This window comes from Triticum urartu, chromosome 2A (assembly GCF_056163025.1).
Source record: "Triticum urartu cultivar PI428250 chromosome 2A, HENAU_Tu73, whole genome shotgun sequence".
NCBI lineage: Eukaryota > Viridiplantae > Streptophyta > Magnoliopsida > Poales > Poaceae > Triticum > Triticum urartu.
The window spans coordinates 708,468,260-708,495,753 of record NC_141874.1 but is presented as its reverse complement, the minus strand read 5'-3'; the positions used below and the strand labels follow the sequence as shown (position 1 = coordinate 708,495,753).

Genomic DNA, 27,494 nt, shown 5'->3' with positions numbered 1-27,494 from the left:
AAGCTAGACTTCTAGGGTTTAGTTACAACGATCTCGTGGTAGATCAACTCTTGTAATCCTCATACTCATCAATATTAATCAAGCAGGACGTAGGGTATTACCTCCATCAAGAGGGCCCGAACCTGGGTAAAACATCGTGTCCCCTGTCTCCTGTTACCATCGACCTTAGACGCATAGTTCGGAACCCTCCACCCGAGATCCACCGATTTTGACACCGACATGCATGCCCACCGAGGGCATCGACTGATGTGTTTTTAACTTTTAATCTGTTGGGTTTTTTCCTTGTTTCCCTTGAAAAATGAGGGCCTCTTTGTAATATGTTTTTTCGGCCTTCATCTATCTAAATGAAAAAAAAACAGTGCTCCTACGTGTTTCTCATAGGAAAAATTAAAGCATCTTTAGCAGATCCGATAAAATTCGGTATTGCAAGGGTTCCCCTGAAAATGATTTTGCGGGAACGCGAAAGCTCCGATAGAGCAGAACCCATAAATCTCATACTGCAAATTTAAAAACATCACAACAATAGTGCATATACAGGAACTACAAACTTCACGCTACAAATTAAACCTAAATTGACGGTCTCACTCGCCGACGCCGAGATAGAACTTGGCGGCGGACTTATGAAGCGTGTTGCGGGCTCCTCCTTGGTAGCAGCTAGACGGTTGGTGGCGCCTTCTTTCGGCCGCCACCGCGCGTTCCGCGACGACGAGCTCTGCATCGGCCTCCCAACACCATTTGAAGTGCGGCTAGAGGGCTGCGTCGAGCTCATGGAAGCCGACCCAAGGGCTCCGCCAGCTTCTGCGGGAGAGTCGGCCGCAATCGCGCTTGCTTCAAGTGCCATGGCTCAATGGCGGGCCGGCTGAAGCTGTCGGCCTTCGTGTCGTGCAATGCAAGCTTGCGCGGTGGCGACCTGCCACGGCCGCCACACCTACGAGCACCACCAACCATAGAGGAGAAGAAAAAACGAAGGTGAAGTGGCGGGATTTGAGTTGGGAAGGGGGGCTAGCGGCGGCGCGGGCGGATTGCGGCGGAGGGGATAGGGTTTGCTAACCCCAAAACCCTGCTGATCCGTACATATAGGACCAGAGGGGTGGATATGCAGGCCGCCTGTAAAAATTATACGGGCCAGGCTTCATTTAGCTGATCTGTTTGGGCCGGGGTCTGTCGGAGATGTTCTCATTGTGTGTGTTACGAATATACTCCGAGCTAAATGGTGAGGCCGGTGGACTGACCCGAGCCGACCCCATCACAGATCTGATCTCAAGTGACCCGCATCGAACGCCCACGCCGCCGCGCCCGAAGCCGCCGCCGCCACCGCCGGCTCTCTGACACCCGTCCCCCACTCCCTCGCTGCAACCCGCAATTACCTGGTTGCCCCTGTCCCAGTGAACCCAACGGAAGCAGCCGGCCGCGTTCGTCTCCCACTTCGCCGTACGCCCCGCCCTCCGCCCCCGCCCGTCCCACCCGTCGAGCCAACGCCGGCGGCGACGGCGAACAAGGCCCAGGCGCCCCTGCTTCCTGCCGGTCCCCGGCCGCATCCCCCCTCACTTCTCCGTCCTCACGTACCACCGAGGGCGAGCTCCTCGCGACGCCGGCCGCGACCAGGGGCGGCGACAGCGGCGACTCAAGGTGAGCGTCCTCCGCAGAGCACTCCTCTCCTCTTCACTGGCCCGGAGCCCGCCCTCTTCTCTGATCTCGTCCCCCGTTCGTTCACTCACGAACCCTAGAACCCTAGTCTCGCTTGAATGTTATGTTAGGCGTTTGACATAGTAGTAATGTGGGGGCATTCGATCAAGTAATTCCCGCTCCTGAACTATCTCACGCTCTGACCTTAGGCATTGGTCTCTGAATGAGCTTTCAGTCATCCTAATCCCAAGCTGACCTCCACAATTTTTTGCTGTGCCCGTGCACGCATTGATCCGCCGCCCATGGCTGCAGTACGGGTTTCTGCTGTGTTTAGATGGTGGGGTGTCGGGTAAGGAGATCGTGTAGCAGATTCTGCCGTTAGGGTGAGTGGGTAACGAGTGATGGAAGATTGCGCCTGTCATTGATCTGACGTGTTTATGCATCGTAGGCCGTGGGAACTCCACAAGGATAAGCATCGTGTGAAATGTCACAAGGAGTAGGGAGTTTGGCAATCTGTAGGTTGTTCCCTGTGTCGCGCGTGTTGGTTACCCTATAATGTCTCAAGGAGTTGGGAGCTTGAATATGTTAACTGCAACCGTTAATGAGAGCAATTGGACTGTGTTTTTTTACCCTATAAACATAAATTTCTTGCTTCATTCGTCTATGAGAGGCTTTGGAACTAGAATGGCAGAATACCATTTCTTTTACTTGTAAACATGGAAACTAAAGATCCTACCTCGTTGGTGCTTTATTGATGTGACAGTGTGTGGGAGTCCTAAAGTTTTTATTTGCGTGTTGAATAGTTTTGTCTCTGCAGTGTAGGATGTTGTAGAATTCAAAATAACAATGGTAGATTCCCATTGTTGTAGTATTGTTCAATTATCATATCTTTTATTCTGATTTGGAATTAAGAATGACAACCATATAATCCCACTATTTACAGATAACATTTGTGTGATCCCATTTCTTCCATTAGTTTCTTCATTTGTTCAGCTGTTCTATAAATGTTTTTTTTCAGTACTCTTTGTATGACAAGCAGCAGGTCATGTTGCAGATTTCACCTTCTACTGTAGAGGCATGAACACCGGTGATTTTATAAAGCAGTATCCTTGTCTTCTACGTTGAATATGTGGACCAACATTTTCAAAATTGTAAGTTAGACCTTACCCCCCTCCCCCTCCCCGCGGGTTCTGTTGAATTGTGGCCCCGTAATTTGTTTTATTGTATTTCATCATACTGCGAAATGCAAACTCTGTAGTGTTTCTGTTATTGCAACTTGCAAGTTCTTGTCTTCTCGATGCGTTATACTTCCTCCATCCTTTTTTATTAGGTGTATTTCCTTTTTACCCCTGTTGATGCCAATTCCAGCCATCCTGAATCGGAGTATCATTAATTAGCTGCCCATAATTACCCCTCTAACCTACATTTTAACCAGGGGCATTTCAGTCCCAAATTATCCTCAAATCAGTCCTTGGTTACCGTGTACAAAAATGACACCTAATGAAAAGGAACGGATGGAGTATCATCATTTGCAAACGAGTTTTGTTCTATACCAACCATGATGATGATGTGAAAAAGGGAACAAAATGTAGTATGGCAACTGTTTGAGCCTTCACTCCTTTTTTTTCTCGGACGCACATGAGAGCTGCACATCATTTCATTAGGAAAGAAAATAGTACAAGGAAGAGGGAGATTCCCCCTCCCCCCTCCCCCCTCCCCCCTCACCCCACACCCAACAACACCCAACACACCCTGAAAGAAACTACAGAGTTCTCGCCACACGCGTAAATGAGATGGCGAGACTAGAAAGACAGTGTTACACTTCCAGGGCAAGCGACCCAACAAACAACTCTCTCAGCCCCGATGCCCCAGCAGAACACCATAGAGCACTCATTTGCTACAGCTTACCATCATGAAGCTTGGACTTGCTCCATTGAAAACACAATCATTCCGGTGTTGCCAATTTTTCCAAGCAACTAAAATAATAAGAGAATTCAGGCCTTTTCGAGTTTCCCTGGATGCTCCTTTGACAGCGCTGCACCATTTTCATTTTCCAGTCGTTAAGTAGAAACGTGTAACATAAAGTTCGATCCTTAACAGGTTATTTCTCATTGCTATCTTTGCGGCTTACAAATGTCCTTTTGTTTCTTTCCAATTCCTGCAATGGTTTGTATTTTTTTTTTCTTTTGATGAAGTAGAATTAGAAATTGAAACTGACTGCTTCAAAAGTCTGGAGAGCTATTGAACCACCCTCCGCACACATCACAAACTACAGCACAGGAGAGGCATTACCCGCCACACTTCCAAATTGAGAATGATGTTCCGTTTCATATCTCTAGTTTTCTGATAGAGCCTAGAGCTTTAGAGTACGGAAGTGAGACATTTTTTACCTACTTAGTCTGCCACAGCCTGCCATGGAATTAGTTTGTAGATTCTTCAGATAGACTTTCTTTGGGTTAGTCTTATGTATATATTCCGTGCTTGCAGGGGGAGCTTCAGACTGTATCATGGTTTCAGTTTCTTCCTGTTGAACCAGAGTACAATGCTACTTCTGATAGAAGGTGTTAATTGTACCCTCCATATGCCGCTTTTGTGCTGTCTTTTAGCTGCTTGTTGCCACTTGTTATTTTTGTTCTGATGCATGTGTTCTTTTTTGTGATCCCTGTTCCTCGTCCAGTTCAAAAGCCGAGCAGAAAGATGCTCTTAATAGCACTGTGCTGTCAGCGTATCTTCGCTTACAGAGTGAAGGTCTCCTAAGTACTTGGACAAATTCCTTTGTTGGCCCTTGGGATCCTTCTCAAGGAGAGCATAACCCTGGTAATAATTATGTGCACTACCTGCATCCATCTTTCTTTCTACCTAAGTCAAGCCTATGCTTATTTATCCCAAAATTTTATTGTAACAATGACAGATGAGAAGATCAAGCTCTGGTTGTTTCTTTCTGGCCGCCACTCATCAGTACCTGAAATGACCCAGCCCGCTGTAGCTAAATTAAGAGGTTGATTGTTGTTGATATTTGTTTATTGAATGGAGTCTTAGACTGTCTAGTTTGCTTATTTATTTGCTTGTTTCTACTACTTATTTTGTTTTGCAGTTGTTTCAAGTGATTTATGGGTGGCTCCAGGCAACTCGGAAGAGGTTGCAGCTGCACTATGTCAGGCATTAAGAAATTCTTTGGAGAGGTATCATTATACTTTTTATAGCATGAATCTGTAATTTATAATTTGTTGTCTAGTTGATGAATTTTAAATCTGACAATTTCTCTTGTACAGAGCACTAAGAGGGCTTTCCTATGCAAGATTTGGTGATGTATTTACAAAATACAACCCCCCTACAAGAAATCAAAACAGCTTTAGGTTCGTGACTAAGTTGCTATGCCTTTATCTATTCATTTTTTATTCTTTGTTAACTACTACCTCTGTCCCATAATATAAGAACGTTTTTGACACTACACTAGTATAAAAAACGTTCTTATATTATGGGACGGAGGGAGTAGTTTTTTATACTCCTTGCTCAGCAACTGATGCAATGTGTCTGCTAAAGTAACACACATAACATGCCTGTTAAAGTTCCAATGTCGTGCACTACAATAGATAGTGTATGGTATATTGGGATAAAGTGAAGTTCTTGTGTTTGAAGAAAGAAAAGGCCCCTGACCACCTAGTGATACAAAACTTTGTGTAAATAATTGTAACCTAATTCTAAACATGGGATTTCAACTTAATATATTTTTTTCTTTCCGCTAAAGTGGTTTCGAGAATAACTGCATGCCTTTTGTTGCCAACCTTTATATGATGGCGAGAATGTAATGATAATATTCGGATACTTGTTGGCCATTTATCTTGTATATGAGCATTGGTGTGGGGCCTGCATGAATTCGTATCCTCTGACATATTTTAGATAACTGTCGAGATGAATCAGTAGGCTGACCTTTCTTCACTTCTAGTCATTGCATAATGAAGCAGAAGTCCATATCAAGTTGCTATAATGCTACAATCCATCACAGGCTCGCAACCATTTCTCTTTGATCCGAGGGTGAAATAAGTAATGTCACTTTACTATAGACCCAACGTGGTCGGACCCTTCCCCAGACCCTGCGCAAGCGGGAGCTACATGCACCGGGCTGCCCTTTTTTTTTAGTGTAATATTGAGGATACAGATATGGCTGGCCATGTAGTTTCATTTTTTGCCCTTTTGTTCTTCCAAGGATAACTTCACTTTTCTTGATTTCCATTCCATTTATTTTTGTTATCATTGTGTTATAGGAGAGCACAACCTACAGTGGAATTTGTCTTTGCGGCCACTGAGGAAGCAATCTTTGTGCATGTTATTATATCTGCAAGGTCAGTTCTTATTTTGTCCAATCATATCGTTGGCCTTCTTCAGTTTATTTAGTGCCAGTGGTCTTACTTTAAATGGTTTATTCTATTAGATATATGCGAAACCTTTCTAGTGATGATATAGAGAAAGTTCTCACACACACACCCCGTTCTGTTGGTGAAGGTCTTCCAGGTACCGTTTCATTCACTAATTCCATCTCTACACATCTTGCTGTATTGGCATCCTTAGAAAATCTACTGTCTTATTTGCTGGAAAAGGATAATATATTTGTGCTATTCACAGTTCTGATCTGACATGATTTTCTTGTGATAGGCGAATTTACAGAAGTCCTTAGGACGTCTGATTTACAAATAGGGACTGCCCATTGTTTTATCTTACATTCAGTTCTTTATAAGGTGGATTAAAAAGATAACAAGTGAATCTCATTTAGACTGGGGTACAGTGTTTTTGAAATTTCACCTTTACAAATAGAACTTCACCAGAGGCAGTATGCTAGCTTATGGCATACATTTTTATTAGTTTTCCATTTTTTCGACTTTTATCGATGATCCTTTTGTATCATACTGTTATCTGAAGGGATCCCCTTACTGGAAATAGTTAAAAAACACGAATGCATTGGTTAGTTCGACACTTAGCCCGTGTGCTATGATGTTGACAAAATGGGCAGAAGCACAGCCATTTAGTGGTTTATGTTCTTGGAGTCGTGTCTTGAATCAGGCTTGAATATAAAATAGTTCTCTAAAAGTTAAACTAACTTCACTGCGCATTCTATTTCCGTGACCAAGCTCATGATAACTTTGATTTGTAACTTTGCTTTTGCCAGTTTCTTCATCGTTTATGTAAATTATGTTTTATGCCTTTTTGGATGTAAGTTATGTGCTATATCATGCATATTCAAATTCATGATCTGTTTCATTGAATGTTGCAGTTATTGTTGCTCCTAGCGGAATGCTGGGTAGGCTTGTCGGCTGTTGCCCAAGTGACCTCGCAAGACAAGTATATTCAAGGTATTTCTGAACTTAAAAGTCAATACTCAAATCGACTTATATGCTAAGCTGTTTTTTTTGGCATTCTATGCCTGTTGATATGACCTCACTGATGAGTTAGACACTTAGTCCTGCTTGCGCCTCTTAGGTGTTATCTCCGATCTTGTGTTTCTTTAAGGATATTCATATGCAGAGCAGTTCATTATGATACTCAGTTCTCATGTTAAGTTTGTGTAAACATTTCAGCAAATTATCGGCACCTAATCTACCAGGTTTTACTCAACCCACCATCTGCCAGCTGAGAGGTCAAAGTTACTATGTTGAAGTTGCCCTTGGCTTTCCACCTGCCTCAACTGACAAAATTTCTGAATCGGAAAATAATCAGATTAAGAAAGAATTTGATTCAGTGAAGGACCTTCATTTAGGTGATGATGGGCAGCAAAAGTTAGAATCTGCTGATGGCCTTCCAGTTCTTGAAAGGACATTTATTTACCCACCTGAAGCTGTTATGGTACCTATGGTCCATCAGGCATTTGTTCGCTTTTCTAGTAAAAGGTAATAGTCTCGCTCTAATGATCTTGTTATGCTTGGAGCGTGCATGGTTTAAATTATGTTGCCCACAGGATGTGGTCACAGGACTGGATGGGTAGTTCATCATGGGAGGCTTGGCCATTTTGGAATTTCTCTCCGTCTTCTTACTTCCGGAACAGGTCAGTCTTGCATACATGTTTTTTTTCTATCAATGACTATCTGGAACAGCTCATAAGTCAAAACGTTGGAGTCCAACTTCAGATGCTGTTATCTACAATGAACTCTGTAAAATGTTGAAAGAACAGCATTGGTATGCTGTTTTGATGTTATTCTATATATATCTCTAAGAACTAAATAGTGGAATACAAGATCTAAAAAATAACAAGAAAATATTTGTCTTAAGAGGAATACATGAAATTCAGATTATTTTCTCGTTATGTTAGACATAGAAACACCCTCCACCTTTGTGAGCTAGGTGTGGACATAAAACAGCTAGGTAAATCCTGTCATTTTTTAGAACTTATAAATTAAAATTGCCGAGCATGCAAAATCTATCATTTCTTTAGAACTAGGATAAAATAATTGGAACATAAGTATGTTGCCTACCACCATCCTGTAAATTGTAATATCACGTCCCCACGTTCCTTACAGTAACTCCTTTCTGGCTTGCTCTCATTCAAGGGCCAGACCTTCTCTTGAACTGGAGAAAAACAGCACCAAGGACCGTTTCAGTTGATGCTTAACAGTGTCCTAGCATGCCAAATTTTTTTGCCTAACAGGCTTGTGGTTGTGGCCAAGAAAAGTGGAGCCATAACCTAGCCTACCATGCCACAACGTATGTGTTTATGATGCCTAGGACCTAGCTGATTATTTTTGGCATGCCTAAGCTGTGGCTACGAGACATTTGCCCAGTTTGGCTAAGAAAAGTGTGGCACATTGTTGCAAATTTTGGCTTCCAACCGAACAGGCCATAAATGTTGTTTTAATGGCACTTACTATTGTGTAATCAGGACTTGCTACTGCTTCATTCCCAGAAAAAGGGAAGACCTGGAAGAATTGGCAACTAATTTTATCCAAATTTTTTCGAAGTTACTAAGGTTCAGTTTGCGGTTGTGGAACTGTGCTAAGCTGCACTAACTCTTTGTTAAGGATCACTACCCATGCAGCACATCCGGATTCTATGCAGTATAACACGTTTTGTTGCCATGGTTCATTATACCCAAAAGTTACTTGCAAGAACTACATTGATTCAATCGTGCTCATGGATCATAATCTCAGGGTGCAACTAAAATTAATCTGTGTCATTACATGATATTTTTTCAGTACTTTCTTTTAAAACATCATGATTGCAAATTTGGTTTGCCTGACTTCTCCTGCATTAATTGTTTTGATCTGCTAGCAGCTCTTTCTTTGGATCTTCACGCGGACTTGGTGTGAACTCTAATTTTCTAAGACTAAGAAGACAAAGGAATAACAACTCCAACGGCATGACTAGTAGTATCAGTAGTGTCAGTAGCACTTCTAATGGAAGTGAGCATGCAGTTGCTGCTAAAGGTGGCGATCTTTTGGCAGATGCTGACTCTACAGCATGCCATCAGTCTGATCTGCCATTGAACAATGACATTGCTGGTAGCAAGATGGTAGTGTGTTGATTTCCTCTCAATTTACAAACTTATACCATAATGAATTAGTTTTTTCTCAAGAATTACATTTTAATATGTCTGTTAGTACAACACTACATTTTCCTCTTCTCAGTAGCTAACTTGTAGTGGTAGTATCATGCTTTGCTTCATCATTCTTGTGATTAACAGAAGACTGTTGTGCCACTATTGACACACGAATATATTTATCGACTTATCTCTAATTAGCTATAGGTGTGAAATACTCCCTCCGTTCCAGAATATAAGGTGTATCGATTTCCGTGCAAGTCAAACTTGTGTAAGTGTGACCAAGATTATAGAATCAAATATCGACATCTACAATACAAAATAAAAAAATATGGAAATACTTTTCATGATGGATCTAGTGATACAAATGTGGTACTGTAGATATTGATATTTTTTTCTAAAAACCTGGTCAAACATGCAAATGTGGTCAAACATGCAAATGTTTGACTTCTGAAAGAACTAATACACCTTATATTTTGGAACGGAGGGAGTATGAGATATGGTTAATTTACTGGATAGAAACTGATAATTGAATGGCGGCAGAAATTTCATTACATGGAAGAACACATGCTATACAGTTCATGCCATCTTGTGCATAGAAGTATTTGCATAATTGTGTTTAATTTGTGAAATAGTAATCTGTTGATGCTAAAACTATCACAGCACCAAATTTTCTTGCCACAATTACCTCTGCATGAAGTTCTATTCTGGTGAATAATCTCCATATATACATGTTACACTGTTTGTGTTATTAACTCATTTTGCTATGTTAATACTTGATAGCATTAGTGCACAATCACACTACTGCTGTACCAGTCTACGTCAACATTGGGCTGAAGAAGTCTTGATGTTTTGTATTCGTTCAATCAGGTATCCAAGCGCTCTCGTTCTGAAATAACAGAAGATTCTTCTCATGCTGGCAAAGAAGTTAGCGAAAACATGCAAGGCACAAATGGTCAGGGGGGATGTTCTTGGGGCTGGGGTGAAGAGGGGGTTGTGATGGACATCAATATACTTCTCTTGGAGTTTGGAGATTTTAGTGACTTCTTTCAAGAGGATGAGTTAGATTTTGGTGAGGTAGGTACCCTATCATCCTCGTAGTAGTTACTTATAGATGAAACAAGGTTATAATATTTAGAGTGACTATACTTGGTCATGTATGAGAAGCTCTGTGATAATGAGTCATTATGCATATGACAATGATAATATGACTATGTTAGGAATCCATAGTACTTTTGAAATATTTAATTCCATTAAATAGATCACTACTTGTATTCTGCAACTTAATATATTGTATTGACTTCTTTGTTGCATTTCATGCTCCTGCCATGCTGTGCATTTTTTTTACAAAAGGTCGCTACTGTCACCGCTGCTTGTTTAAGTTTCTAGATTGTAGCCAATTACTTCACTTCTGCTTTGTTGAGTTTTTAGATTGTAATCAAGGACCATTTATTGAATTACACATATTTCATGCCTTGAAACATGTTGCTTATGATATCACCAAGAGCTTGTGAAATAATCCCTTTTAACCTTCTACCCTGTCTACTTAGCTATGAAATGTGGAATTCTCTGTTTGTTGGATCTAAACAATGAGTACACTGCAGAACCTTCTTTAAATGTAAATAACATACTAACTTTTCTGGACATGCAAGTAGAAAACTGTATGGCGATGATATTTGTGTTGTAGGATCACTTCTTTCTGACTTGCCTGCTATCTATAATCCTGATATTACATTTTATGTAGCCTCCAGGTACTGCTGAATCACATGCTTTAGTAAGCCCTGCTTCGGAATTTGGAGACATGCCATTCATAGATAGTCCATCCGTAGCTATGGATATACCTGAACAAAGACTTTCTCCTGTTGGTTTCACATCTATGGAGGCATTTAACCACCAGACGATGTCACCTATTCAGGATGTTGCTTCTAAAGTTCAGGAGCCTCTCAAAGAAATTGCATCACCTGCAGGGTCCCAGTCCTTAGTATTATCATCTAGTAGATCTGATTTTCTCACCAGAGCTGAAGCTACACTCACATTTGCACCAGAATATGCAGCTGTTGAAATTTCCAGTTGCGAGACGCCGGCAACACTGTTTACAAATCCCTACTTGCCCGGATCGAAAAAAAGAGGGAGTTGCGGTTTTAGCTCAAGAGTTTATTCGTATGATGTCACACAAAGTTCTAAAGTTGAGTCTGCAGGAGACAAGTCTGAGAAGTCTGATAAACTAACACCAGCTAATCTTTCACGTGATGTTGGTCGATCAAGCTTATACACACTTGTGCAAGGTAGGAAAAATGAGAGTGAAAAGAGCTTAAACAGTGCAGACGAACAATCATGCAAGGGAGAAACATCAAGACCTGTTTCTGGTGAAACTTCATTTAGCTCTTCTCTGACTATACAAAAGAAGAGTGATAGCATGCTTAATGTTGGGTATTTCCTCCTATCTATGAAGACCGCACTTGCAACTGAAATTGAATGCATCACATTTCAGGCTGCCATGTGCAGAATAAGGCATACACTAGTGTCTCTGCGAACCAAAGCATCTGCTGAGTTAAAAAGTGCCTTGTCCAGTGCTATGCAGACAGAGAGCAGTAGTAACTCGGGTCTTGTTCCCAAATATGAGATGAAAAGGAAAGAAAGTATACCAGCTAGGCTGTCTAGTGATGTTGACCATGACATGTATGATAGGTCCCAATTAGAAAGCGTGGGAGTTTGGAGGTCTGTTGTGGTACCTAAAGGGGCAAAGCCCCTTGATTCTTTGTCCACTAAAACATTTACTGGCATAAGCCCATCTGTACAAAGGCAACCTATTGTGAAACTTCTCAGTGCCATGGCTCTGCTAGTTCAGCAATCTACTTCATTTGTTGATATCGCACTTGATATGGATGATGGAGATGGTTCTTTTTTCTGGCTTTCCTTGGATGAGCAGAGGAGACGTGGATTTTCTTGTGATCCTTCTATGGTTCATGCTGGCTGTGGTGGACTATTAGGAACATGTCATTCCAAGGACTGCGCTGGTGTTGATTTAGTTGATCCACTTTCCGCAGAGGTAAAAATCTGCTGCTCTGTTTTCTCTTGCCACTTGTACTTATCCACACATCATTTCTCCATGTCTTTTTCTGGATACAGGTTTCAGAATCATCCATGATTGGCTTGTTGCAATCGGATATAAAATCAGCTCTTAAAACTGCGTTTGCAAACATGGATGGTCCATTATCAGTAATTGATTGGTGCAGGGGTCGAAGTAATATAGCAGAATCTGCTGTGATGGGAGATGCATACTCTTTCCATTATAGTACTGGTGATATTCGAGATACTTCAAATTCTATACCCATTGGTGGAGATGCAATGAGCCCACCCCAATCTAGCAATGATCGAGGTATTCCTGTTGCCACATCCCTCAACCTGTCTTCAACTTCTTTATTACTCCCTTTGCCAAATATAATATTGCCAGAAGGAGAAAGTCATGATTCATCTTAGAGGAGATTGAATTTCAATGCAGGCACTTCAGAAGAGCATCATAAGGGATATCACCGTGTCAGACCAACCATCGCTGTCCTCCCTTCGCCATCTCTTCTTGTTGGGTAGCAGACTTGTTCCCTTGAAAATGATTGTTAAATGAACTAACATTTAATTGTCTGCGTGAGTTACTGATGTAAGTATTGAAATTGCAGTTACCAGGATGATTGGTTAAAGACCTCTGCTAATTGCCTCAAATTGTGGGAGAAGGCTCCTTTGGAACCTTATGCTTCGGCCAAGCCTGTAAGGCATAGTTTGGCACTGTGGTGGCATATAGCCCACTATAGATTTTTATTACCTTTTGATATATCAACTACCTGAAAGTATAACTTTAGTGTCATTCTGGATCCATAAAAGCAACTTGTTAATAGCATTGGTAAATATTTTTTGTGGTGTAAGTATTCCATATCAGGAAATAACACAAAACGACACAACCGCAAATTGGCCCGAAGTTCTGTAGCCATTGTAAAATCTAGATTACTACGCGTTTCTTTGTTTCGGTTACTCTGGAAAGAGTTTTTGTAGTTTTGGGACTCATAAATTTCTCATTTGTTCGCTCTTTCAGGTTACTTACTACGCGCTGTGCCCCGATATTGATATGCTTACTTCTGCAGCCACTGATTTCTTCATGCAGCTTGGAACAAGTAAGTGTCTATAACGTTGCTTCTTCAGTTTTTCTTTGGTTCTCAGTTGTGATGCACAATTATTACTTAGACCTAACAAGGATTTGGTGGTAATGAGATAATTTCCACCCCATGAGTTGTTCTGTTTTTATTATAATGTATGCATCCCTTCATCTTGTTACAAGTCAGTGCCGAGAAAATAAATTCAATTGAACAATATAGATAGCTGCAGATGAAGTAGGGGCTATATGTTCCATTATATTCTACCGTTATGTAGTATTAATGTGTCTGACTGTATATTTATAATTCTCCCACCCGTTAAGATAGGACCCTAGTTCATAAACTTAAAATCTTGTTAGCTATTGATACTTGTGCCTGCAAAGTGTCTATGAATCCAATAAACAGCATTGGTTCACTTTGTTGGCGTTATGGCAATCAGACGTGTTGATATATAGAGATTTAAGCCTAATGCCACCTTTTCTAACTCTGTATTTACTATTTGTTGCCAGTTATACGTTCAATTCAAAAGAGGCAATATTTACAGCCAGTCACTGCTTTTAATTTAACACGTTAACAAATTATATGGCTTCATGGTTGCAATATAATTGATTTCGTTCTATTTGATCACATCATTGTAATAGCTATAAACAACCAAAAGAATATTACAATGTTTTGTCATTACTGGGGTGACTTGTCAGTTAGTCATAGTTTAGCAATCTCATAATCTCCATATAATTATTCTAATTCATTGTGTTTCAAAGTTTATTCCTTACTTTTATCTATTTTGCATTCTTATAGTTTATGAAGTTTGCAAACTGGGTACTCATTCGCCACAACACAGTGGGGGGCAAATAGAACAATCTCCTGGAAAATATCTGCCTTCAGGACTTGTTCTCGTTGAGTGTCCTGATCAATTGAAGACTAGGGGCAGCCACTCAGTTTCTATCAGTTCAGTAACTGAATACTTTCAAGCTCTTTCAAAAAGTTGGAGTGTGAAAAGCTTTGTATCATCTCTGGCAAGGATAATTAAGGATATAAAGCTTACCTTAAACATTTCAACAAATCAGAAAGAGAGCAGTAACATACCTTGCACTGTAAGGCCTTTTACTTTTTCTTCCTTCTCCACTTTTTTGATCCAAGGGACTTCCAAAACAATAGCCGCATGTCTCACTTCTTGTATTGTTCTGTGATGATACTCTGCATGGTTTATATTTGTGTATTCTTCTCGTTATTTGGTCTTCTCTGATCAGTGTTTCTTTTTCCTCTTCTTTTTAATGGGAACCAGCACAGAGAAGCCCACTGAAATAAATATTCTTATACATACTTGCACAAAAGGAATTGCAAAATGAAAAATACACATTAGTAGTCAACTTAGTGTAGGATGTTTCTTTAATCAGATATGATAATTTGCTTATCATCGTTGTTTTGTACTAACTCTGTCCAGAATTAGTTGACGCTCAGATGGATGTATTAATTCCGGACGGATGGAGTATATGATTGGTTACTTTTGTAGACATGTTACTTCTGTCATTCCCATTCTGTCTAAATACAGCTTTCCTATTTTCTTGATCCAACTGAGGCTCTTGTCATGGAATATATCATTATTGCTCTTATGACAACTTTTGTAGGATGCCATTATTATTCTGCACTTGTTACTAATAAATGCCACCATTGGAGTACACTTCACATATATACATCACCAATTCTTTTGGAGATACTCCCTCTGTATCAAAATATAAAACTTTTTTGGCACTATCATAGTGTCAAAAGGCGTCTTATATTTTGGTACGGCGGGAGTATATCTTAACCCAATTTTTAAGTTTTTTGGATGCAGAAATGATCCAACATTTCATTTCTGTTCACTTGTATTTACAAAAATAGATCACATGTGTGGGACTTCTAATCATTCAGTTAGATGCACGATGGCCTCTAGGTGGATGAATTGATATTTCTTTCATGCTTTGCCTGAAGTAATGCTGTGCAACAAAAATAAACGTTAAGTTGGTATTTTTCCCAGAACCGCAATGCTAATCTATTTTAACACCCACGATCCATTATGTATGCAGGTAGTTTATGTGGTCTGCCCATTTCCTGAACCATCTGCAGTCCTACAGACACTGGTAGAAAGTTCTGTTGCCATTGGGTCTATCTTATCGTCAGAGAGAGAAAGGAAATCATTCCTGTATACTCAGGTTGCCAAAGCTCTAGACAGCAGTGCTTCTGCCGATGAAGCATCAGCATCCAATGTTGTAATGCTCTCTGGGTTCAGTATACCGAAGCTTGTCTTGCAGATTGTTACTGTTGAAACTTTATTGAGACTCCATAAACCAAATGAGCTTGCTGCTTTCAAGGACATAGCTTTCACTGTGTATAACAAGGCTCGACGGATCCCACGGTTTGTTTCCACGAGTGACATGTTCCAGTCACCTACTTATATGAGTAGGCCTCAGTCGACGATGATGCACACTGCATCTCCTGGTCCCACCCTTTGGAAAGAGTGTCTAGTTCCTCGGATGTCTGGACAAACTCTCTCTAGAGAAACAGAGTTTGATGCATCCATGAGGTCAGTATCATGGGACAACTCATGGCAACCTGGCCGTGCTGTAGGATTGCCTGATCCAAGCAAAATCCCAGAATTATGTGCTCAGGATGACAGGAAGTATGCCTTTGAGCCGCTTTTCATTCTGGCAGAGCCTGGGACTGCTGACTACAGTGATATAATGGAATCTTCAAGATTTGGAGCTGATGCAAGTAGCAGCAGGGCTTACAGCTCAATTTCAGGTGGCACTGATAGTGGAGCAAGCCCGCCACTTGAAGGGTCTGAGAATGACAGCGGTACAAGTCTTCATTGCTGTTATGGCTGGACCGAGGACTGGCGATGGTTAGTATGCATCTGGACAGATTCTAGAGGAGAGTTATTAGACAGCTTAATATTTCCTTTTGGTGGTATTAGTAGCCGCCAAGACACTAAAGTTCTCCAGAGCCTATTCATTCAAATTCTGCAGCAGGGTTGTCAAATAATGTCGTCTTCACCAGAAGCTAGCAATACGAGATCAAGAGATGTAATAATAACCCGTATTGGAGGTTTCCTTGAACTTGAAATCCAGGGTACTAATCAATTTGATCATTAACTCTGTTCTTTTCATTTGATAGGCCATAATGTGCTTTATTTATGTGTTTGTAATGTCTATGTATTGCTTATGCAGAATGGCAAAAGGCAATATACTCTTTTGGTGGTAACGAGGTAAAGAAGTGGCCTGTGCAGCTACGACGATCTATACCTGATGGTATTCCGCCAAATTCTAATGGACCAACACTCCAGCAACAAGATATGGGCTTAATCCAGGACAGAAACATGCCTTCCTCACCTAGTACGTTATACAGCCCTCATTCAAAATCTAGCTTCACAAAAGGTCAGTCAGGCAACAAAAAGCAGATCCTAGTGGAACAAAGTGGAATGGACAGTTCAAGGGGTTCATTGCACTTGGTTCGTAGCATCAGTTTAGTTGCAGTTTCGCAAGATAGCTCATTGCATCTGGCATGCCAAGCGGATCTGATTGCGACCAGACCTACTTCTGGTAAGTACTGTCCGTGTATGTTGATGTTATTATCTCCACCTACAAGTTGCTTTATTTAATTACGCGATTTTTAAGTAAATGGTCATCACTAAATGACCTCATCATATACAAACACATTATATGATTATTTGTTTCAAATCTTGATCGTGCTAAGTGTGCAGCAAAGGGTCATGCTTTAAGGAAATCCATAGTTAAGGACGGATCATATTTACTAATGTTCATTCCCCCCTCTCTTACAGGTGAAGGGAATCAAAGCAGCACTGGGTCTTCTAGTTACTTAGATGGGTTTGCCCCAGTCAAGTCCATCGGGTCAATGTCTGCATCGTATCTTCTGGTTCCGTCACCAAGTATGCGGTATCTTTCCCCTGCGACATTACAGCTTCCAACATGCCTTACATCAGAATCCCCACCACTTGCCCACCTATTGCACAGCAAAGGGACAGCAACTCCCTTGGCAATGGGTTATGTTGTCTCCAAAGCTGTCCCACCAGTAAGAAAGAATGCCGCCCAACTCACCAAGGAGGACAGGCACTCTGTTCTCTCTGTTAGCATTGTCGATTACTACGGAGGCAGCACCCCCACTGTCCAAGAGAAGATGAGCAGAGGGGTTGGCGGCAGCACCATGAGCAAGCAGGCAAGGAACATCACCCATGAAACATCAGCCCGTGATTACGAAATGGACATGCACAATGTGTTGGAAGCGGTGGCTGCTGAGCTCCACGCCCTTTCGTGGATGACAGTAAGCCCTGTCTACACGGAAAGGCGCAGTGCTCTTCCCTTCCACTGTGATATGGTTCTGAGGTTGAGGAGACTTCTCCACTACGCGGATCGACATCTCTCTCAGCTAACAGAGAAGGGAGAGATGTAGCTTAGAGAGGTGATAGCTAATTCACATGATTTAAACTAGCTGTTTTACACAGGAAAAACAAGGGCTAGATGCTGCTTAAACCCAAGTGCCTGTCTCTGTATCTAGATTAGGTAGGTAGGTGGAGGGCGCGTTGATGAGCTGCCTAGCCTGGTTTTGCTTTGATAGCAAGAATGCTAATTCCTTGGGTTGAGGATGTATGTAATTAAGTGCCTAGCAATACCTCTCCCTGTAATCGTTGTAACATTGTTGAACTGGTAACGCAGTGGTATGTGTTCATCGGCTTGAGGATTCAGGTTGCTGGTGGCACCTTTTTTGTTCGCAAGGTCGCATTTTTTGCGTGTCAGAAGGCGGTTTAATTACGTCTAAAGAAATTGCTTGGTTCCAAATTTGGGATGCATGTGCTTTTTTTTACAATATATTAAATCACAGTAAGAAGAAAATACATTTAAAAGTACGGATATTGGTTTTGTGTTGAATAATGTTACCCCTTCTATTTGGGTTTAGATGACCTATAAATCTTGTCACAAGTGAAACTTGTTAAAGTCTGATCAAGTTTATAGTAAAAATATGGGTCAATTGATTTTGATTTGACATTGTAAAGGATACATGTTTCTCTATTATTAGAGGGTTTTTTTTTTGGAACTTTCGCAACTATAATTAGGTAACAAGCATGTCCTTTACAATAAATGGGATCAGGAAGTCCGGAGGTTTATCATTCCACACCCCATATCCTGTCCTCAAAACTAAATCGAGCAAGTTCATGAGCACACCCATTAGCTTCATGCACAGTCGCCTTGTCAAAAGAACTCATCAACTTCCGGCAACCATCTGTGATCTCGGACGGATTCTGTATAGCCTGAAAAATCTCCATAGAATCGCTCTTGGTATTAATAGAGAGAATACCCAGCCCCTCAGCAAGTCGTAAGTCTAATAGCATAGCTAACACGTCCATCCTAGGAGCATCAAGAGCATGCTGCCTAAACTCCATCGCTGCAGCAATAAAACCTCCTTTGCAGTCCTGTAGAATTGCACCACAAGAACCAGCACCTTTGTCCATGTTGTACGAAGCATCCACATTCAATTTTATACATCCCGATGCCGGCTAGACCAACAAATATCCCTCTGTCTTCTTATCCGCGACCCAATTGGCAATAATCCCTCTAATTTGTAGGGCATTTTCTCCAGGGACTTCCACTCCCCCTGGTAGTTTTGAACATAAAACCTCATCCAGAATCAGTCATCCTATCGATTTCCACCTCTTCCATTGAGATATACCTCTTCCTATCGATTTTTTTTCCAAACCAGTGATAATCCCTATTTTTTTTAACCGACCCTCACCTTGGTTCTAGAGAAAGAAATTTCTTGCAAAGCAATCAAGAGAAAGGGAAAAGCTTGCCTTCTGCAATCCGCCTCCTCTGTGTGACGCGTGTCCCTTGCGTCTCATTATGTAATTTTTTTTACAACATGTGTGTTGCAAATTGTCTTCCGCAACAATACTCATGTTGCAAAGAAAAATGTAGATGAAAAAATTACAAATATTTTCTGTAACATCATCTCCGTTGCAAAAATGTCTTGAGTTTTTGTAACATAAACTTTGTTGCAAAGGATTTCTGCAAAACTACCCTTTTGCAATGATAAAAGGAATGCCAGACGATGAATAGCTCTCAATCTAATGGCTGTCGAGGCGGCGGATCTTTTAATCCGCCGGCCGACGTGTAGCACAACCCCAAGAGAAATCAAATAAATCTTCAATAGCAAGAAATCTTTTGCAAGCAAAATACAAAACCAACTCAAAAGTACACAAATCTCAAACATATCCTTTTACCTTTGCCATGGTTTCCCTCTTGACAACATATCTCAATCTCAACCCAGTCAAAAAAAACTATACACTGAACCACTAAAACAAAGTTGTCCCCGTTGCAATGCACATGTATTTAGCTAGTTGACTACAAATATCTATATTAACTAAATGGCTAGAAAATTTTCAGAAAAGAAAACTAAAATGTCTAGAAGGTAGTAAATGGCCCGAACGTGGACTGATCCACTGCGCCAACCTTGGCCAAGTGCTTGGCCATGAGGTCGACCAGATCAGGCGGGCAACCGATCTTCAGCTGCTCGAAACCATCGGTCGCCACGACCGCCACCAGGTTAGCCGGAGAAGAAATAAACTGCATGCACGCCTTCTTCAGCGTGGGGCACCGGTGCCGCTCCGCCAGCGCCAGGGTGGCCGCCACGGAGCTCATCCCGATGTGCCGGCACAGCGCCTCCTCGCAGATCAGCTTCAGCTTCTCCACCCTGTACCTGTGCGCCGCCACAAGCAGGCGCTCCGCCATGGCCGCCGCCGCGTCCAGCTGCTGCCTCACGTCCGCCGCCAGCGCGTCCGTGTAGATGAACCGGATCAGGGCCCTGGCCACCTCGGCGTCCATGTCGTCGATGCGCAGCTCGGCGGTCTTCTTGCCGGCTGTGAAGGCGAGCGAGAGGTCCTCCTTGAACACCGGGGACCGGGCCTCCAGCATCCACCGGTGCGCCGCCAGCGTCTCCCCGCCGACCTCGATCCTCACGTCCGCCCGTTGCTTCTTCCAGATGGCCGTGGTGAGCTCCCCGTCCAGCTCGAACGGCGGGGGCGGCCACTCGCCCGTCGGCTCCGGCGCGGCGGCGGCGGCGACCTCGGTGCAGCTGTCGGTGCGCAGCCCGAGGTCGACGGTGACGTCGCAGAGGACCATCAGGCAGTCGTCCTTGAGGTACCTCTCCTTCTCCTTGTCCAGCTCGTCGCTCCTCATGAAGTCCTTCCAGCCCCAGTCGTCGCCGCTCGCGAACTGGCGCTGCGGCGCGCTCTGGGTGCGCGCCGGGCTCCCGTCCCGGTCCAGCAGGCTGAACTTGATGTACGCCATGGCGACGTCGGCCTTTGCGCCGCTGCCGGCGCTACGCCGGAGAAAGTGGGCGGCGCCGCTGCTGGTGCGCCGGAGGAAGAGGGAGATGCAGCCGTTGTGCGGCTTCACGCAGCTGTTCGGGTAGCAGTCGATGCGCCACTCGTGGCCGCCGACGGTGAACGTGCTCGACTCCACGTGCTCGCGGTTGGCCACCGTCGCCTTGACCTCCGTGTAGTTGGCGATCCGGAACAGGTGGGAGCCGGTCTCCTGCTTCCGGGCGACGGTGGACGCCGAGAGGTGCTCCCGGCCGGCGGCGCGGAGGGCGGACAGCAGCTCGGCCTCCGACGTCGGCATGATCCAAGGGAGATCGAGGGTTGACGAACGATCGATTTATGTGCTATCTGATCTAGAATTTGCGTGCGTGCGTGCCTTGGCCCGGGTGATATAAGGGTGGAACGTAGAGAATCCATTCGATGAAAAACTGATGTTTATCGACTTCTTTCTCAAGGCTTTGTGTCGTCGTACGTTCCTTGGACAAAAAGTTGTAGTAAATAGATAGGAGTGCTAGAATCAATGTTGTAAACTTGCGCGAATCAACCTGTGGTTGAGTTGGTTAGGTGGACAGTGGTATTCCCATCTTACTAGGGTTCAAATCCTGATGCTCGCATTATTTCTGGATTTATTTTAAGATTTCCGGCGATACGCTTTCAGTAGAAGGAGACGTTCATAGAGGTGAGTGTATGCATGTGTATATGAGCGATTGTGTCTATACTAATGCTCAAAAAAAATGTTGTAAACTTGCTATAATCTTTTACCGATATTTTAACACCATCTTTTACCCTTCTACTTTGATGGGTCTCTTAATGGGCTGGGTACAAAATATTTCATGTCCATAAGAGGCGAACTTATCATGGAATTTTGATTTAAAAATTGACCATCGAATTGACACGAAAAGAGTTCGTAATTTTTCTCGAGGGATGAAATGAGTTCATAAGAGCATCTCCAACAGAAGCATTATATGAGCGCCGCACGGTATAAAAACTGTTTTTAGCGCGTGCGGATCCGGTTTGGAATCTCCAGCAGCCGCACAAAAAGCGCGCGCGCGCTATAACTAATGCAGCGCGCACATCAAAAAGGCACCGCGCGCAGCATATTTAGTGCGCCCGGTCGCGCGCGCTGCAAACTCTGGGCTGCTGCAGATGGGACCGCTTGATTGGGACCGATGGACTCGCGCGCGCAGCATATTTTGCAGCGCTTGTTGGAGCAAACGTCTTCTAGCGCCCTAAAAAAATCTACTTGCGCGCTGTAAACTCGTTTTTTGGGCGCCGCGTATTGGGCGGCTGTTGGAGATGCTCTAAATGAAAGAGTTTAAATCCAAAGAGTTCTTTTTTTGCGGAGAAAAATCCGAAGAGGTTGATGTACTGTAAAAGGTCTTTAAAATATGTTTGTAAACTGGGATTGTTTTTTGTTTCAGTCAAAGCAAATTCTAGATTCCTTCATGTTCTGTTATTCACAACGGTGCCTCACATTGTGTGCATGGTCATCGTTTTTCTCAAAGGAAAGGAAAATGCCTAGTCGGCACAGGCCATCTACCAGATCTTTTGCACTTGCACATAAAGGCTCACAGTGCCACGCCATGGCCTCCAAGCGTCCAATTTCCTGCAAAACCAGTCCACCATCGTAGACCTTCATCCACACCTTATGATCTAGAAACATAATTTCTCGTGTTAGAACCACACATGCGAGATCAATATCGGCGTCACAATCTCTTGATACTGATGAGGCATCTGGAGGATTTGGGTTATGGATGGGAGCATCTAGGAACGGCCCTGCATCTTCTTTTCCGGCTTCAATTCCTGAATGCACATTGTTTCACGACAAACCGAGTAAGCAGCAGTTGAAGACGGATGAGCGACCATCGGCCAGTTCAACAATGAACGGCAGCACAACACCTGCACACTCAAATACAAAATGTCAGGCAATTCGCACTGTCTTCCTGCATAAACTGGTTTCCCATGCATATCATATATAGATGAACTAATGATGGTTTCTTTTCCATCCAGCAGTTGCAAGCAAATCATACGCAGAAATTCCTACTGCTATTCAAAATGGCACAAATATCAGTTTGCTGTTTTATACCTTAATAAAAAAAACTTGGCTACTAAGAAAGAAGTAAAATCGCATTCCAGTTAACAACAGGTACAATGAGTTGGTGCCTGCATTTGGGCTGTTGCCAAAAAATAAAGGTGCTTACATAAATATCCAGAACCATATTGAAGTAAGAATTGAACTTGTGGACTTCAAATTTAAAACAGCACCACCCCCAAGCACTACCATTTACTACCTGAGAAGTTTATGTAGTATCTGCATAGCATCCTGTAACAGGAACAGCACATCACTAAAATTCCTTATGATGAAATAAACGTATCCTAGTCGGTTATATGCTTTGCTGTAGTTAAGGTCAACTTCAATTGACTTCCGACAGTCTTGCAATATCCTTATTGCACATATTTAAAGGGTTTGTACACTTGCTCAAACTACCATATACTCCCTAGTGATCTAAACGCTCTTATATTAGTTTACAGAGTACGTCAATGAAAGAGTAGCACATTGCTGTCATGCAAATCTGCAACCCCCAGAGTCAGATGGAGGTTTGTCTACTTCATGGTTAATCTAGTTGCACGATATTAAGAGCAACTACCTACATCTAATCTGATAGCACTTTACATTATGTCTACTTTTTTCTTTTCTTTTCTCGATGAAAGGCATTTTCAATTATGCCTACTTCACAGTGCATATCCATGGGTTTTCCAAAGAAAGGCGGCAAACCCTAGCATGTACCCCCAGCTCCTAGATATATGGGCTCAACGCTTCCTCTTGTTTGCGCAACACTTTTTTACAATGAATTGGACGGCTTCTTCCATTGTTGCCTCCCGACTGTGCTTGAAGTTCCACAGCAACGTTTCAGGATAGCCACCACTGGGGTTGTACTTGTTCCTTTCAATCAGCGCCTGTTTTACCAAGGCGAACATTTGGTCACCATGTTCTTGTTTTAGCTCCACAAGCTTGTCATCATCGTCCAAGAAAATTTCCTACAAAACAGTAGTTACACTTGCACACAGTAAGATGGACATTTGCAAACCATATACTGAAGACTACTTACAAGATAAAAGAGCCACTCCATGTATAGCAATATAGAAGACCATCCGTACCATGGGCTGATCGTCAACCATGATGACCTTAAAAGGGTGCCAACCTGCGTTTCTGATTTGAGCCTCCCACTTGGAACAGAGAATAAGAGTTTTCTTTTGTGACAATCTCGGTCGGCAAGCATTTGCGACCGCTTTTGGATCGAGCTCCCCCATCCTCTTCAGGCCTATGTTTGCCCTGCCATTTGTGGCCACCATCAAGCCCTTCAAAACATCCAGGAAAAATTAGAAAGAGATGAGATGCAAATTAGAAGAGGTAGTACTAGCTAGTTGCTTCCTTACATCGATCAACTCTTTCCGAGCCGCTTGCAGTTTGTCGTTGTGTATTAGGTTCTTAGTGACCAGGACCTGGTTGAGGGATTCCAGTCCTTGCATCCCATCGCGCAGCTCGGCTAGCTCTTCCCGGAGGTTTTTTAAGTCACCGTTGCCCTTGATTTCCTTGGTAACCAGAGCCCAGCGAGTATCTAGCAACTGAACATTGCTTTCTCTTTCCCTAGAACACAGAACCTGGTTGAGGGATTTCAGTCCTTGCATCCCATCCTGCAGCTCGGCTAGCTCTTCCTGATGGCTTTTTAAGTCACCGTTGCCCTTGATTTCCTTGGTAACCAGAGCCCACCGAGCATTTAGCAACCGAGCATTGCTCTTTCTTTCCCTAGAAAACAGAGCCTTACTCAACGATTTCATTGATTCCATGCTATCATCTAGCTGCATTAGCTGCTTCCTTGCTTCTCCCAGCTCCTCCTGCACTCCTACCAGCTCACTGTTGATTGCTTCTTTCTCGGCGAGCAGATTCCGGTTGAGCAGCTCTAACTCTGTTAGTGTCTTGCTTGCGAGTGCCCGTTCTTCCAGTTCCTTGGACTTGGATTCAAGGTGCTCGGCTCTGGTGTCCAGCAGCTTGGATCTCGCGTCGAGCAGCTTGGATCTCGCTTCGACCTCCTGCATCTTGGACTGGAGCTCTGAAGGGAGATTTTGATCCCCACCGAGGCCGAGCAATGGCAATGCCGGCTGGAAGAGGCCCGGATTGTCCACCCAGATGAGCCTCTGCAGGTAGGCGGCATAGTGGCATGTCCAGTCGGGCCTTCTCCCCTTGCTCAGGTCGACCATCTCCTTCTCGGCGAGGACCCAGATGAGGCGGCTCCAGTCCACCTTATGCACCATCCCGAACTTCGCCCTGTACAGCGCCAGGTCCACATCGCTGGGCAGCCTGCGCGGCCGTCCCTCCGCGGCGGCGCGCGCGCGTAGCGGCTTCAGGATGTACGCCTCGATGAACCACTCCGCGGCGGAGGCCAGCCCGGGGGGCGCGGCGGCAGCGGCGGCGGCGGCGTCGGGTGGGCCCTCCGTCGGAGGCGGGAGGCGGAGCGCGTCGGCGAAGGCGTCGAGGCTGACCTTGACGAAGGCGCCGCGCGCGTAGCTCCACTCGTAGAACTGCTTGTAGTTGGCGACGAGCGCGGCCACGAGGTCGCGGCGCGGGGGCGCGTCGTCGAGGCGCAGGCGGACGAAGTCGAGGAGGCCGAGGGCGCGGAGGCCGGCCTCCTGGGAAGCGGGCGGCGGCGGCGGCGGGGCGAGGAGGCGGAGGTTGTCGCGGACGTCGCGGAGGCGCCCGGTCGCCCCGGCGCGCCATTCCAGGTAGACCGACCTGTGGATCCCCGGGGGCGCCTTCTGCGGCGGCATGTCCTGGTCGTCGTCCCACGGGTCTGAAGCCGCCGTCCGATGTCTCTTCGACATTGTTTGACTGATCGGTCGGCGAATGGAGTGCGGTTGGGGTTTGGGAAAGCTTTTTTCTTTTTTCTTTTCCGAGCTGGGGTTTGGGGAAAGCTGAGGAGGAGGAGGAAGAAGGCAAGGCAACCAACGATTCACTGCGTTGGGTTTTCACTTCACTTTTCAGTTTTGGTCCTTCAATGTGCAACATTGGGGGCAGATGTAGTTGTATTCTGTCAGGTTGTCAACCACCATTAGTTAATGCTTGAGATTCTTCTTCTCCCCATCAAAATAAATGGAACAGTAAGAAGATGTTTGAGCTTCAAATGTTGTTGTATTCCATCAGGTTGTCAACCACCACTCTTTCAACCCTTTTCTTTTCCATACCATTGTTTACTAGTATCTGATACAAAATGTTATGTTTGCAGATATTATTTTATTAATTGTCATTGTCCAGCTGCTCTTTTTTCCTTTTTGTCATGTCTGGTATATCATCATCCGGCTACTTCAAAGGCGTACAATGTGGAATAAGCATCACATCGCTGTTTGGATGACAAAAGGTGTGCATTTGGTCACCACAAGTGCGAAATAACCTTTACACCCGGCGACGCTTCTCGATCGATCTCCAGAACGGGAGCATTTGGCTTAAGTTCAAATAAGACTCTATTTTTGTAAGTGTGCATACTGAAAAATATTGAAAGGATAAAAATGTAAATCCATAGTAAGTAGTACTTGTTGGGGAACGCAGTAATTTCAAAAAAAATTCCTACGCACATGCAAGATCATGGTGATGCATAGCAACGAGAGGGGAGAGTATCGTCTACGTACCCTCGTAGACCGTAAGCGGAAGCGTTATGACAACGCGGTTGATGTAGTCGTACGTCTTCACGATCGACCGATCTAGCACCGAAGGTACGACACCTCCGCAATCTGCACACGTTCGGCTCGTTGACGTCCCGCGAACTCACGATCCAGTAGAGCTTCGAGGGAGAGTTTCGTCAGCACGACGGCGTGATGACGGTGATGATGTTGCTACCGGAACAAGGCTTCGTCTAAGCACCGCTACGATATTACCGAGGTGGATTATGGTGGAGGGGGGCACCACACACGACTAAAGATCAATGATCAACTTGTGTGTCTATGGGGTGCCCCCTCCCCCGTATATAAAGGAGTGGAGGAGGGAGTCCTACTCCTATCGGGGAGTAGGATTCCCCCCTTGCCTTTGTTGGTTCTAGGAGAGAAGGAAAGAGGAGGAAGAAGGAAGGAAAGGGGAGGGGGGCTTCGATCGTCAGTATCTCAATACCTAGTTCAATGTCGTTACCGGCAAGTTTCTTTAATCATTCCGTAATGATGCATCCCGTAACTAACTCATTAGCTACATTGCTTGCAAGGCTTATTGTGATGTACATTACCGAGAGGGCCCAGAGATACCTCTCCGACAATCGGAGTGACAAATCCTAATCTTGATCCATGCCAACTCAATAAACACCATCGGAGACACCTGTAGAGCACCTTTATAATCACCCAGTTACGTTGTGACGTTTGGTAGCACACAAAGTATTCCTCCGGTATTCGGGAGTTGCATGATCTCATAGTCATAGGAACATGTATAGTTATGGAGAAAGCAATAGCAACAAACTAAACGATCATCGTGCTAAGCTAACGGATGGGTCAAGTCAATCACATCATTCTCTAATGATGTGATCCCATTAATCAAATGACAACTCATGTCTATGGTTAGGAAACATAACCATCATTGATTCAACGAGCTAGTCAAGTAGAGGCAAACTAGTGACACTCTGTTTGTCTATGTATTCACACATGTACTAAGTTTCCGGTTAATACAATTCTAGCATGAATAATAAATATTTATCATGATATAAGGAAAAATATAAATAACAACTTTATTATTGCCTCTAGGGCATATTTCCTTCCGTACTCCCTCTGTCCGAAAAAGCTCGTCGCTCAAATATATGTA

The 27,494-nt window shown here is 43.7% G+C and overlaps 3 protein-coding genes across 6 annotated transcripts; 1 reads left to right on the top strand and 2 right to left on the bottom strand.

Moving 5' to 3' along the window:
* The first annotated feature begins 1,235 nt into the window (after positions 1-1,235).
* On the top strand, positions 1,236-18,057 carry LOC125540061 (mediator of RNA polymerase II transcription subunit 13). Of its 3 annotated transcripts, none has more exons than XM_048703635.2 (23): positions 1,236-1,629; positions 2,681-2,777; positions 4,114-4,187; positions 4,304-4,443; positions 4,538-4,624; positions 4,721-4,808; positions 4,899-4,982; positions 5,892-5,969; positions 6,059-6,138; positions 6,896-6,974; positions 7,200-7,508; positions 7,577-7,663; positions 8,884-9,124; positions 10,022-10,228; positions 10,896-12,200; positions 12,281-12,530; positions 12,654-12,735; positions 12,826-12,913; positions 13,236-13,314; positions 14,092-14,387; positions 15,360-16,401; positions 16,500-16,871; positions 17,111-18,057. In XM_048703635.2, exons 2-23 carry the CDS (start codon positions 2,754-2,756, stop codon positions 17,737-17,739), a joined length of 5,721 nt encoding a protein of 1,906 aa, XP_048559592.1. In that variant the 5' UTR covers positions 1,236-1,629; positions 2,681-2,753; the 3' UTR covers positions 17,740-18,057. The 3 variants fall into 3 exon arrangements, with proteins under 3 accessions (XP_048559592.1, XP_048559593.1, XP_048559594.1); XM_048703636.2 differs by having other exon boundaries at positions 2,669-2,777; XM_048703637.2 differs by having other exon boundaries at positions 1,237-1,629; positions 8,887-9,124.
* Positions 18,058-19,544: 1,487 nt separating this feature from the next.
* LOC125540060 (BTB/POZ and MATH domain-containing protein 1-like) lies at positions 19,545-21,315 on the bottom strand. Its single transcript, XM_048703634.2, has one exon. The coding sequence runs from the start codon at positions 20,961-20,963 to the stop codon at positions 19,746-19,748; it is 1,218 nt and encodes a 405-aa protein (XP_048559591.1). The 5' UTR covers positions 20,964-21,315; the 3' UTR covers positions 19,545-19,745.
* Positions 21,316-22,069: 754 nt separating this feature from the next.
* LOC125540059 (factor of DNA methylation 1) lies at positions 22,070-25,760 on the bottom strand. Of its 2 annotated transcripts, none has more exons than XM_048703632.2 (3): positions 24,101-25,745; positions 23,822-24,022; positions 22,070-23,701 (listed from the first exon to the last, which is right to left on the bottom strand). In XM_048703632.2, the coding sequence occupies exons 1-3, from the start codon at positions 25,541-25,543 to the stop codon at positions 23,474-23,476; spliced, it is 1,872 nt and encodes a 623-aa protein (XP_048559589.1). In that variant the 5' UTR covers positions 25,544-25,745; the 3' UTR covers positions 22,070-23,473. The 2 variants fall into 2 exon arrangements, with proteins under 2 accessions (XP_048559589.1, XP_048559590.1); XM_048703633.2 differs by having other exon boundaries at positions 23,564-23,701; positions 23,773-24,022; positions 24,101-25,760.
* Between the last annotated feature and the right edge of the window lie 1,734 nt (positions 25,761-27,494).